Here is a 12,785-nt window from a genome sequence, read left to right as displayed (position 1 = left end):
ATGTCATGTATTGGAAAATTCGACTCGTTCCACATCATTACGAAATATCGTATTCATGATCCATGGAACTAGTATTAATCTAATCTAATCTAATCTACCCCTAGTGAGACAAGCCTCTACATCGTTACATTTGTCCTCTAGCCATCCCTGCTTAGCCATTTTGCACTTCCTGTCGATCTCATTTTTGAGACGTTTGTATTCCTTTTTGCCTGCTTCATTTACTGCATTTTTATATTTTCTCCTTTCATCAATTAAATTCAATATTTCTTCTGTTACCCAAGGATTTCTATTAGCCCTCGTCTTTTTACCTACTTGATCGTCTGCTGCCTTCACTACTTCATCCCTGAGAGCTACCCATTCTTCTTCTACTGTATTTCTTTCCCCCATTCCTGTCAATTGTTCCCTTATGCTCTCCCTCAAACTCTCTACAACCTCTGGTTCTTCACCATAGATATTACTTTATTTACTTTAGGAAATTGTAGCCTTACTTGCTCTGCTGTGCGGTTGATCCCATGCGCTACATAAGTTATGTGCAACATCAATGGGTAGAATACTTTTAGTAGTTGAAATGCTGCTATCAATTATGCAGCAGCATCAGTGACGGCCAGAAGCATCTTATTCTCATCCATTCCGTTTGGGTATAGCACATTAAGCCCATTGTTCACAAACTGTGCAATCGTTTGTTGGTTAGTTTTTGCAAGCTGTTTTGAGTAAATCAAATGAGCCCTGGATGGAGCATCTGGATCTAGCTTGCCAATAATCAGGTTTGCAATGTAACGGCCAAGACTGTCATTAGTTTCATCCACAGAAATCCATATACAAGATTCTCCAACATCTTCTCGGATTCTGTGCAATGCAGCATTGTAAGCTGAATCCACATAATTCTTACGTAAAGTTGACTCTGCAGGAATAGACCGGTGGCAGTACTTCACAAGAAAACCTCAGAAAATAGGGTTTTCTAGTTCCGAAAGGGGATGTTTGCCGCCACAAGTGCACGACACAAATCCCTGCAGAACTAGGTTTTTTTGGAGGATTCACCAGATTTATTGGTTAAAAGAGTTTGCTTCAATTTTTGACTTTCGTTCAACATTAACTGTATGTGCGATTCCATCTGCATGCTGAGTTAAGTGAGATTTCTTAACACACTAAACCTAATACGAGAGAAAATGGAAATTCAGTTTAGAATCCCATATAAAGAGTAGTTCGTATTACTAAAGGATAGCGTTAAAAGAGAATCCTAAGTGACAGGAAAATAAGAAGTCTAAGAAAAACATCAACTAACCTCCTTGTTGCATGCTTGGCAGAAAATAATTTTCCCATCTGTTGTATAATGTGGAAAATCTTGCAGCCACTGCCTTATATGAGTAGACTTTGAACTAGCTGTTTTTGGCATGGCGTAGTATTCTCACACAGAAACTAGAATTTATTTTGCACTTAGAACGTCAGTAACACTTAACATGTCGGTCGCTACACAATGTACTGATTTGTTTTTGCTGAGAAAAAGTGAACAATGACCTGTTCTTTTTTTTTCCTTTTACTGCAGTGCATGGGAGCGGTAGGGGAAGTACCATACTCGTTGCTGGACATATGGCACCTGACAGATGGCCGCCCCTTCTGAACAAGTGAATGGAATCCGCCGGTGCTTCAGATGAAAACATCTCACTACTGGCAAATTATTTTTCGAACCGGAAAATTCACGTATAATATCTTTCACGAAACAGAGTAGTTTGATAGGACTGCCTGTAGACAGCAGCGAGAAAATGCTCGAAGGGCAGTAATTTATCTATAGAGGGCATCTACGATTAACATTGTGATTTTTTAATCCGTGCTCAGCTTAAGGCCTATGAAACCGTTTCTTTGCGAAAATACACAGCTGGCCAGAATCCTACAAACGAAATATTTTCAAATATAACATTTAGTACTCCCACGTTCGATTCTAATGTGTAACTCAAATCTTTGACCGGTTCCCATTCGCTCACCGAAGTTAAGCACTGTCGCGCTCGGCGCGTACTTGGATGGATGACCATTCAACCGTGCCAAGTGCTGTTGGTAGTAAGGCAAGTAAAGGAATTGTAAACAGTCTCTAATGACCTTATCCTTCGATGAGACGTAAAGCCCTAAGTTTACTTCCTTTTTCTAATATTTGAAAACACAAGAACTCTATGTCAGATTAACGAAATAGGTACTTTTATGGATTTTGATGGCGAAATAGGCAAAATTAGGCGTCAATGTCGAAATACGCAATTTTAGGTCCTACAGAACTAATTGTATTCAGTTTAGTTAGTCATGAAACGCATAAGTACCAACTTATATGCAAATTGGAGCTTAAGAAAAAAAATAGGTTTTAACCTAAAGATCCGTGATCTATTTTTTACATATGAATAATAAAACACCTATAAGGAGTACTTGGTATTAACAGGGATAGCAATATAAAAAAATTAAAAAAGACCGAAATGTTAGGCAAATACGAAGCATGAGCGCATATCAACTAGCCACCTTGCTGCACGCTGGGCAGAAAATATTTTTTTCCATCTGTCGTATAGTGTGGAAAAACTTGGAGCCACTGTCTTATATGATGAAATAGGCACTTTTTAGGATATTAAAGCCGAAATAGGCAAAAATATGCACTAACGTCGAAATAGGCTTTTTTAGGTCCTATAGAATTAACGCTATTAAATGTAAATAGTCATGAAACGCATAAGTACAAATTTTTATGCAAATAGGAACTCAGGAACAAAATAGGATTTTACCTAAAATCCGTGGTCTACTGATAACTAATCATTAGAAATTAGAGGGTATTACGTGGTAGAGGTTAAAGTGTGTCACTGCTGTAGATAAATATTTTATTTCAACACATAAGTTGCGACAACAGTTTCCAATAGATCTACTTCAATACTGTTTAACACAGTACCTTTACAATCATGTATCCCCGCCCCTATTCACCCCACCCTAACAGCAGAATGTACATCAGCTGGCAAGCATTTGTCTAGAATTTCAAACAGAAAAGAAAAGTCTGTTACCCATTCACCTTCCAGAAAGGAGTGCTGAACATAAAAATGAAAAGTGCTTACAAAAGAATGATAAACTTTCAGGAATAAAGCAGACGACTCACTGGAAGGCCGCAGAAGTGCTGCATCTTTGACAGGCACACAAACAAAAGGTATGGAGCTTGACTGGCTTTTGGGATGAATTCTTTTTTCTAGCTGCAGGAAAAACATGCATGCAGATTCACACACACACACACACACACACACACACACACACACACACACACACTTGTCTCCCTACATTTTGCTCAGACAACTGCCAGCTAACACAATATAGGGAGACAAATATGTGCCTATCGAAGAAGCAGCACTTGTGCCTTTTGGTCAGTGGTCTCCTTTATTCCTAAATACTTAGTTATTTTCAACCAGAACTTTACGTGCATCAATGATACACATTCATTATTCTCTAAAATTGTTCTCCAGCAGCTGGAATATATTGATTTCAACATATGGTAACTGATGTACAGTGGAATTATAAGGGGAAATCTGATGATAGGATAAGGGACTCTGCACAAACTCTTGTCTTCCATCACACTGAAAAATCTTCCGTTCTATTGACATGGATGTGGAATTGTCTTACAGAAGGTGACTACAAAAGGAACTAAAGAAACAGTTCTGTGAGAGCACTGCGTGTAGAACAGTTGCAAAATATACGGCCATATTACAGAGGAAGTTACATGTTTCAGTGAACAATGTACTTACAGTATGCTGTGCAGCTAAATTTTGCTCACTCTGGACAATCTGTTCTTGTAACTGGTTCTGTTGAAGAGATAATGCATCAAGTGTTATGGTTGCTGGTGTTTGTTGTTGCTGTTGCTGCTGTGTCTGCTGTGATGGCTGCTGCTGCTGTTGCTGCTGCTGTTGTTGCTGCTGCTGCTGTGCCACAACAAGCCACTGAGTGGCAGCTGCCAGCGAAAGGGGGTTTCCTCCGCCAGCAATAACCGTGGAAGCAGGCATTAGAACTTGCTGGGGCTGTTGTTGCTGCTGTGCCTGAGGAGGTGGTGCCTGTTGTTGTTGTTGTTGTTGTTGTTGTTGCTGCTGCTGCTGCTGCTGTTGCTGCGAAACATTCATACCACCTCCTGGGATAATGTTGCTGTCACCTCTAGCAGCTTTCTGTTTCAAAACTGCAAAGAAAAAGTAGTTCTTGAGCATACAAATGTCCCAAATCAGATATACATTACTTTATTTTGATGCAACTCACACACATATGGCTGCAGCCTCTGGCAACTGGTTTCAGTTGCCAGAGACTGCAGTCATCTTTGAGCAAGTTGCATCTGATTGTGTGATTTAGTGTGTGTGTGTGTGTGTGTGTGTGTGTGATCTATTTTTGACAAAGGCCTTCTGGTCAAAATCTTATTTGTGACAGTCTTTTTGTGTGCCTATCTGCGACTCAGCATCTCCGCTATTTGGTGAGTAGCAACTTTCCTTTTCATAATACTGTTGCATTCCAAAACAGTATATATGTGTAATGGAATGTCGTTAAAGTGAATCAATATCATCCTGACATGTGACAACATAAGCGTCAGTCGCAGAGTCAACAGTCGCTTCCCACACCATATAACTTTATCTGAAGTAGTTCAGGCAATGATACACGGCCTCACACATAATAAATAAATCTGAGTTCAAAGCAGTTGATACCAAAAATTGAAATACCAAAGCAAACAATCTACAGTGCAGCTTGTAGGGCGAACAGTATTAACCAACATGAATATGAATGAAGCCATTGCATTAAGAAAATCTATGGTCATAATACCAAATGTTTTTGTTGAAACGCTGGTAGTAATTCTGTAATCTTAAAAGTAGGTCAATCAAAGTCAATTAAATACAGTGCACATACTTGTTCTGATCCTTTTTATTGGGGAGTATATAGAGGATACTGCACCCTACATAGAGACAGACAGGGAGAGGAGTAGTGCAGGATATGTAAGATTTGCTTTCCATTGCAGTCTTTCCACAAGATTTTCCTATTTCCTATTTTTCGGCCCTCTCTGTAGATTAATGCTTTCTTTTTCAAGGAATAAAGCTGGGTAGAGCCAACAATGGACCAGAAATGGTTTCAGCAATCACTTGAGAACAAAGAATTCAATCACAGTACATAAAAATCAAATAAAGCATTCAGCAATCTTCTTAATGGCCATTCAGTAGTCTTCCAATGCAGAAATTAGTATGAACCACAGAAAAAATAATTCACTCACAGTCTCGCAGCTTTTGCTGACTCAGAACCAGGAAACAGAGGAGTCTCATATACATGGTAAAAAGTATTTTTATTCTGACATCTGAATAAAGTTCTCTTACTGTGTCTACTCTGCAAAATGAACATCACTTATGTGGACATATGTGTGCCAGTTCTGAAGGGGAGAAAGGGAAGAGCTACATTCCCAAGCTATAATGTGTAATATCACTGGTGATACTGGAAGGTTACAAATGTTGACATTTTCTTCATAGATTCCTCTTACGTTTGTAAATTATAATCTGAGCATACAATCAACAGACAACACTCAACATCCGTCTCACTTTTGGCTAAGAATATAGAACAAATCAGAGCCTGCACCCTCAAAAAAATGTCAGGCTCTGTTTTAAGGAGAAAATATTGAATACTCTGATGATATTAACTGTCAGTTTAATCACGTAGAATCTGAAACAGTGACACTTCATTACATTTTTAAAAACATTTAACACTCATGTCTCTAACCCCCTCACATGCATTAGTCAAATTAATTTTAATTATAATATTGCATTTACTTCTTTTTATAATAAATGGAACATTTTTATGTAGATAATTATTTAAGTTACTTTTTATAGAAACAGACACTATGGCAAAAAAATTTGCTTCCCACATAAGATGTTTTTCTCTAAACATGTGGTTTACTTATGTATGCTTGAAAAACATCTTAAAATATCTTACTGTAGTTTGTTTAGCTACATGATAACCACATCTCGAGTGCTCAGATGCTATGAGACAAATTTGGTTGAAAATAATCAAACAATGAAAATTTTAATAATAATACCCCCCCCCCCCCTCTTGCTCCCATTGTTAGTTCTAAAAAACAAAAGATCCTTTCACAAGTGAAAGTGAACAGTGCGGTATGAAATGTTTGTTATACGTACAGTATTTCATGGGTTTTCCCCAATGAGAGGCTACCACGTGACGTTAAGTGGTGGCTCACCAGCTTCAACCCACATGTTGAGAAAAAGGCTAATTATACAGGCCCCAATGATCATCCTAATTCCCTCAGGGTTTAGCACATTTAAATTTTTTATTTATTATATCTAAATATGTTGGCATAGCAGACGAATGAATCATACACTTTTAAACAAACTAGGACTGTACACATTGGAGCAGATAGGTACAGTTTACTCCCTATAAATTATGACATTGCAATATAAAATACTGCTCACACAGCCCAAGTCAACAGTCAGTGCTGTGGCTGATATGAGGGGCCATGAAAGAATTTGCCAATTACAGTGCCTCCCATTGATCAATGCGCCGAACGTCAGCTTGGACTGTGCAAATAGCACTCACTGCTCTTGGTGACAGTACTTTTATGTGCTTTTAAGAAGTGGCAACCTCAAAATCAAAATGTGAGGTCTATAAATATATTTCTTTAAAAATTAGAACAATGTTCTCAGTATCACCCGAAGAACTCTCCATCATATATTGTAGGGTGATTTATTGAGTGTACAGGTAAATACTGTGTGAAGTCTAGAGTAAAAGCAACCTCCACAGATAACGTGCACATCCCCATCTCTACTCTAATGGAAGAAAATGGCAGTGGAAGTGGTGAGAGGGCGGAGTGGAGTGGAGAGGGAGGGGGGGGGGGGGGGGGGGGTGTGTCAAGAGGGGTTTCCTAAGGCCATACCCACGAGTAATCATGTACTTTTCAGACACGTACGAGTGAAAAACAGTACTGAAGATGGATGTGAGATTGTTGAAAAATAATTTTACGTGACTGGAAATTAATGAATTGTTTCCACTCATGATCAGTTTCGGAAGATTTATTTCACACAAGACATTGAAATAATCGAAGCTGCAGTGCTATATTTACTGAAAATTGGGGAGATTTTTAATGAAATTTTTATTTACAACTATTCATATCTGAAACTCTTCATAATACATCTCTTGCCTAACAGAGCCTGTAAAGAGAGAGTTCGGCATAGAATTTCTCCAAGTGCCACACTGATCAAAGGAAACAGTGTGAAGAAAGCAACAATGATAAACTTCCCTATAACATTAGAATTTTGGTTGAATAGGTGATGGTGCCAATCTGCACCTGCCTTCCCCTGCCCCTCTGAAATCTTGATTGAGGTGACAGACTGGTCTGTAGCATAACCCAAAGAGCAGGTAAGGCTGAAACACGATAACCTTGCTGAGTGTTGTCTAAGAGCCCTTTTACACACTTCTTTTAGAGTACAAGAGTCTGTCAAGTTTACAGACTGCCTAAACTCGCCACACAACCTTGTTCCTACATGTTGCATAAAAGCTCACCTGGTTTCAATGCTGCTTCCAATAGAGTATTAAAGATCTGTTCCCATATAATAACTCTGGTCTTATCCAAAACATGTAATGCATCACTAAATCAAAGTAAGACGTCATTAGCTTCCAACCTGTTTCACTGTTGATATTTTCCAAAATCTTTGAGAAGGTGGTGTATTCTAGCATAGAATCTCACCTTAGCAACAATAATATCCTCAGCAAATCACCATTCGGGCTTCAGAAGAGTTGCTCTACTGAGAATGCCTTTTGAGTCATTCCATACCAACTGAATCACGGCACACAATCCACCAACTCAGATTTTCATGAAATTTGGTACACATGGTTGGTTTATAAATATAATGACTGGTTTAAAATTTCAGGCCTCTATCTTAAGCCATTCCACAACGATAACAACCTGATCTTCAGCCTAAAAAAAATAAAAATCATTCGCAGTGCTTGTGAATTCAGTAAGTAGTTTTATCCTAAAATTGAAGTATGAAAGAGTTGAGATTTTTCATAGTTATATAAATTTTTCTGCACAATTCAAGTATTGTATCAGGTTGTAATAACATTGTGAAAGGTCATTTGAGCCTTGAAAATAGAAATATTATGTTCACAACTTAAACTACAAATTCTGTGTATGGACTGCAGTTACAGTGTCTCAATATTATGGCTAGTATAACTGGAAAGAGGAGAAATTTTCCTTTAAATCAGACTAAAATGTCTTTGGGGAAATGACAGCTAGGCCTATGGTAGAACTAAAAATCGCAAATTACAAAAAAATATCACTGCATCACAGAAAACTTCTCAAATTTCTCTCCCACACCATGTGTCATTGCTTATTATGCCTCTTTCAAAATGGCTGCCAAAAGAAATTGTAGCTATTGTGGTTTGTCCACAATCTGAACATTATACTTTAATTACATTCGTAAGTTAAAACTGAATACTTATAAAGCACCATGATTAATGTACTGTTAAGCATTTTACAGGAGAAATAAATCCTTTGTTGTAAAAAATTAACTTAAGTGGAGGAGTTTGGTAAGTAGACCTGTAGATTTCACAAATCACCCACCATGCAGCATTGGTACTTTCTTTCCTACAAGCAGAGTGCCTTTAGACTCTCTGTTCATGTGGTGTAACGAACAACGCAGCTACCACATTTACTGATTTACAGAAAGAACAGCTGCATGGCGAACAGGAATTGAGCAACACGATAATTTGAGGAATGTTTGCAAACACCGAAAAATTGAGTACCTGAATCAGATGAAAGTTATGCTCATGTGCATTGTTGCAATCCATTCAAAAAACACAAAAAAACAATAAAGCAGGATTTGCGAGTTGTTTCACTTGATCTTGCTAAGCAGTTCCATGAGATATTACATGTTAGGCCCACTGTCATCCCACAGCAGAAAATGTGTTCAACATGCCATAAGCAAGCCATAAGTGAGATTTCAGGTGCAGATCAAAAGAAGACAAATGAAGACAGCAGTCTGGAAAGTGACAGCAAAGTGAAGAATATGTCCAATGAAGATTGGGCGGATGGCAAAGCAGCAGAAAATACAGAGGAACTGGATCAACTTAATGCAAGTTTAATAGGTATAGACGACTTACCAGTGCAAATGCATTCTCTACCTTCACGCCAGAAAGAAAGTTATTGGAAATGAAAAATAAAGGCAGCTAGGTAAAATTTATGAAAGAAATATACGAGAAAAAAATTATGCAAAGACAGCAGTTCTGAGTCTGAAAGTATAGTGACTAAACATGACAAAAAACAAAAGGCTAATGATTTAGACAGACTGGTTGAATAAATGAAAGAAAATTTACCAATTGTCAGTAGGCAAGAAAAGATTTGTATGCTCCTGAATTGCGGAAAGAGAAAAAATTCAAGGAACCTTTGGTGTGTCACAAAGAACGATACATGAATCTAGGGACAATCCTAATGCAAAAGGAATCTGCTCACTACTGGACCCAAAACAAAGAGGACAGTTACCTGTTCAAACTGTATTACTTGTAAGAAATGATCATGCTCAGAAACATTTAATAATTAGTAATTTATATGAGCTATATGCACAGCATTGAAGCAAATTCATCCTAACATTAAACTGAGATATTCAAAATTTTGTGAAATGCATACTAAATAGTAGGTAAAGCTGATTCATCAGGAAGACATGCTGTTTGTGTATGCACCATACACCAGAAAGTTGATTTGCTTTTATGAGGTCTAAATTTAAATATGAAGGATGAAGTAAATTCTTTTACAGATAAAATTGTTTGTAGTAAAGAAAACTGGGATTGCATGTTAAGAATTTGTGAGAAATGTCCTCCTTCAAGAAATTCAACAGATTACACTGAAACTAAATTTCAACTTGAGGAAGACGACAAAAAATTTTCTATTAGTGGACGTCAGTTGACAGAACTCAGCTTATTGATACGATCCTACCATTTAATGAATTTACTGATATTTTAGTAACTAAACTAGAAACTTTAGTTCCACACAGTTATATGGCAAAAAGTCAAGCTGCATTTTTGAAAGAGAGAAAAAAATAATATGAATGAAAATGAGGTAGTAGTATTAATGGATTCCACTGAAAATTATGATCTTATACTACGAGATGCAGCACAAAATCTCACTGAACTCATATGTCATGCACTTGCATCCTGCTGTTATACACTATAAAAATCCTGATGCAAGAATTGTTATATTTCTGATTATTTAAATCATGATGCTGCTTTTGTCTATAACATTCAGTCCAAAATTGTAGTCAGTTAATATCACTGCCCTGTTGTTAATCAAATAGGGTACTTCACGGATGGGTGCAGCAATAAATACAAAAATTGCAAAAGCTTTTTAATGATCATGAGATTGATTTTGGAATCACTGCCATGTGTTCTTTCTTTGCAACAAGCCACGGAAAATCACTTTGTGATGGTCTTGGGGGCTGCATGAAATGGATGGTGACAGAGGCAAATTGGCAGAGGCCATATAAGGAGCAAATTTTTGATCCTAAAAAAAGCTCGAGTTTTCCAGAGAAAAATTTTCTAATATCCATTTTTTTAATTTAGAAGAAAAAGAAGTAAATTCTACATGAACTAATCTGCGACAGTAATTAACAAAATCAAAAACTGACGCATGCACCAGAAATCTCTACCAATTTGTACCTTTATGAACTAATACTCAGTCCTTCAAAGTTAATTCATTTGTTTGCTGTAAAAATGATTCTAATTCATGTATTGGTCTTATTGAAATTACTAATTTAGATCAGGGAGACGAGAGCATTAGATTTATGCATCCAGCAGATCCAACAGTGTCTTTTTGCTGGTCAGATAGGGTTATACACACAGAAAAAAAAGTTTTGCATCACCCCGGTTCCCAGAACTCCTGAAGACAGATGTTGTCTGTGGATACTATATCACAGACTCAGTCCCTTTGACTGTTCAGAGATGTCACTAAACCTGCCTAAAGATGTAAACAACCATGCACGAGCAGCGTCTATTAGACAGAGGGGGTCCAACAGCCAATCAGTTCCAGTCATTCCACCAGGAAGGAGATACAGGCTTGTGTTCTCTGTAGTTCAACCATGCCTAGATGGTCAATATTGCAGTTCGATCACGTCCACATTGTTACTTTGTGCCAGAAAGGGCTCTCAACGAGGGATGTGTCCAGGCGTCTCGGAGTGAACCAAAGTGATGCTGTTCGGACATGGAGGAAATAGAGAGAGACAGGAACTGTCAATGACATGCCTCCCTCAGGCCGCCCAAGAGATACTACTGCAGTGGATGGCCACTACCTACGGATTATGGCTCAGAGGAATCCTGACAGCAATTCCTGTTTTTTGTGCAGCCACACGACATTGTGTTACGACTCAAAACTGTGCACAATAGGCTGCATGATGCGCACCTTCACTCCCGATGTCCATGGCAAGATCCATCTTTACAACCACGACACCATGCAGCGTGGTACAGATGGGCCCAACAACATGCCGAATGGACCGCTCAGGATTGGCATCACATTTTCATCACAGATGATTGTCGCACATTCCTTCAACCAGACAATCGTCGGTGACATGTTTGGAGGCAACCCAGTCAGGCTTAATGTCTTAGACACATTGTTCAGAGGGTGCAGCAAGGTGACGGTTCCCTGCTGTTTTGGGGTGGCATTATGTGGGGCCGAAATATGCCGCTGGTGGTCATGGAAGACGCCGTAATGGCTGTATGATACATGAATGACATCCTCCAACCGATAGTGCAACCATATTGGCAACATATTGCGAGGGATTCGTCTTCACGAATGGCAATTCGTGCCACTATCGTGTACGTCTTGTGAATGACTTCCTACAGGATAACAACATCGCTCGACTAGAGTGGCCAGCATGTTCTCTAGACAAGAACCCTATCGGACATGCCTGGGATAGACTGAAAAGAGCTGTTTATGGGCAACGTGAACTACCAACCAGTCTGAGGGATCCATGCTGAATCACCATTGAGGAGTGGGACAATCTGGACTTACAGTGCCTTGATGAATTTGTGGATAGTATGCCATGACAAATACAGGAATGCATCAATGCAAGACGACGTGCTACTGTATATTAGAGGTATTGGTATGTACAGCAATCCGGAACTCTCGGAAATGAGGTGATGCAAAACTTTCTTTGATGTGTGTATTTCTCAGATCCCATTTCAAAATATAGTATGTACTGTAGAACAATCAACAACAATGACAGGTGAGCAATATTAATTTTCAGTAGGGTGAAAAAAATTGACAAATGAGGACTGGAGTAACTTGTAGCTAACAAATTTTTTAGAATACTTTGTATTTTTTTATGTACGTGTTCTCCTGCTGTCGCTTAGTGAGTAGGTTTTTTTAACTATCCAATGACATTTTGTACTCTAAACTGTAGTTTTAGATAATCAGCTGAAAAAATTTCTATACCTGCACATGTAAATGTGGGTATTATCTTGAAAAAATTTTTGTTTCTGCGTGTAAAAGTGGAATAATTTGTTAATATGACCTAAATATTGTTTTTTATGATTACTAGAGTAGTTTTCACTGTCATTTTCCCAAAGATTTTTAAGTCTGTTTTAAAGGCAATTTTCTTCTCTTTCCAATGATACCAGCCAGAATAATGGGACACTGTAATATAGTCCGCACACAGTAACATGTAATTTAAGATGCGCACATTTCAAAAAAAGTAATAATTCTATTTTAAACACTCAAATGGCACTTTATAATGTGATTACAACAAATCTTGTACAATATTTGAATT

The 12,785-nt window shown here is 38.1% G+C and overlaps 2 protein-coding genes across 5 annotated transcripts in view; one reads left to right on the top strand and one right to left on the bottom strand.

Moving 5' to 3' along the window:
• LOC126477545 (uncharacterized) overlaps nucleotides 1–12,785 on the top strand; it is a 203,691-nt gene that overhangs the window by 23,149 nt on the left and 167,757 nt on the right. The gene's annotated exons all lie outside the window — the stretch shown is intronic.
• The window catches only part of LOC126477483 (calcium homeostasis endoplasmic reticulum protein), a 352,133-nt gene that overhangs the window by 331,635 nt on the left and 7,713 nt on the right, over nucleotides 1–12,785 (bottom strand). For all 4 annotated transcript variants that reach the window (XM_050103620.1, XM_050103623.1, XM_050103621.1 and 1 more), the window contains one exon: nucleotides 3,750–4,171. In XM_050103620.1, the coding sequence (XP_049959577.1) occupies nucleotides 3,750–4,171 (422 nt within the window). The remainder of the gene's footprint in view (nucleotides 1–3,749; nucleotides 4,172–12,785) is intronic.

Source organism: Schistocerca serialis, chromosome 1 (genome assembly GCF_023864345.2).
Source record: "Schistocerca serialis cubense isolate TAMUIC-IGC-003099 chromosome 1, iqSchSeri2.2, whole genome shotgun sequence".
NCBI lineage: Eukaryota > Metazoa > Arthropoda > Insecta > Orthoptera > Acrididae > Schistocerca > Schistocerca serialis.
Note: the sequence above shows the minus strand (reverse complement) of the source record. Positions and strands in the feature narration are given on the sequence as shown.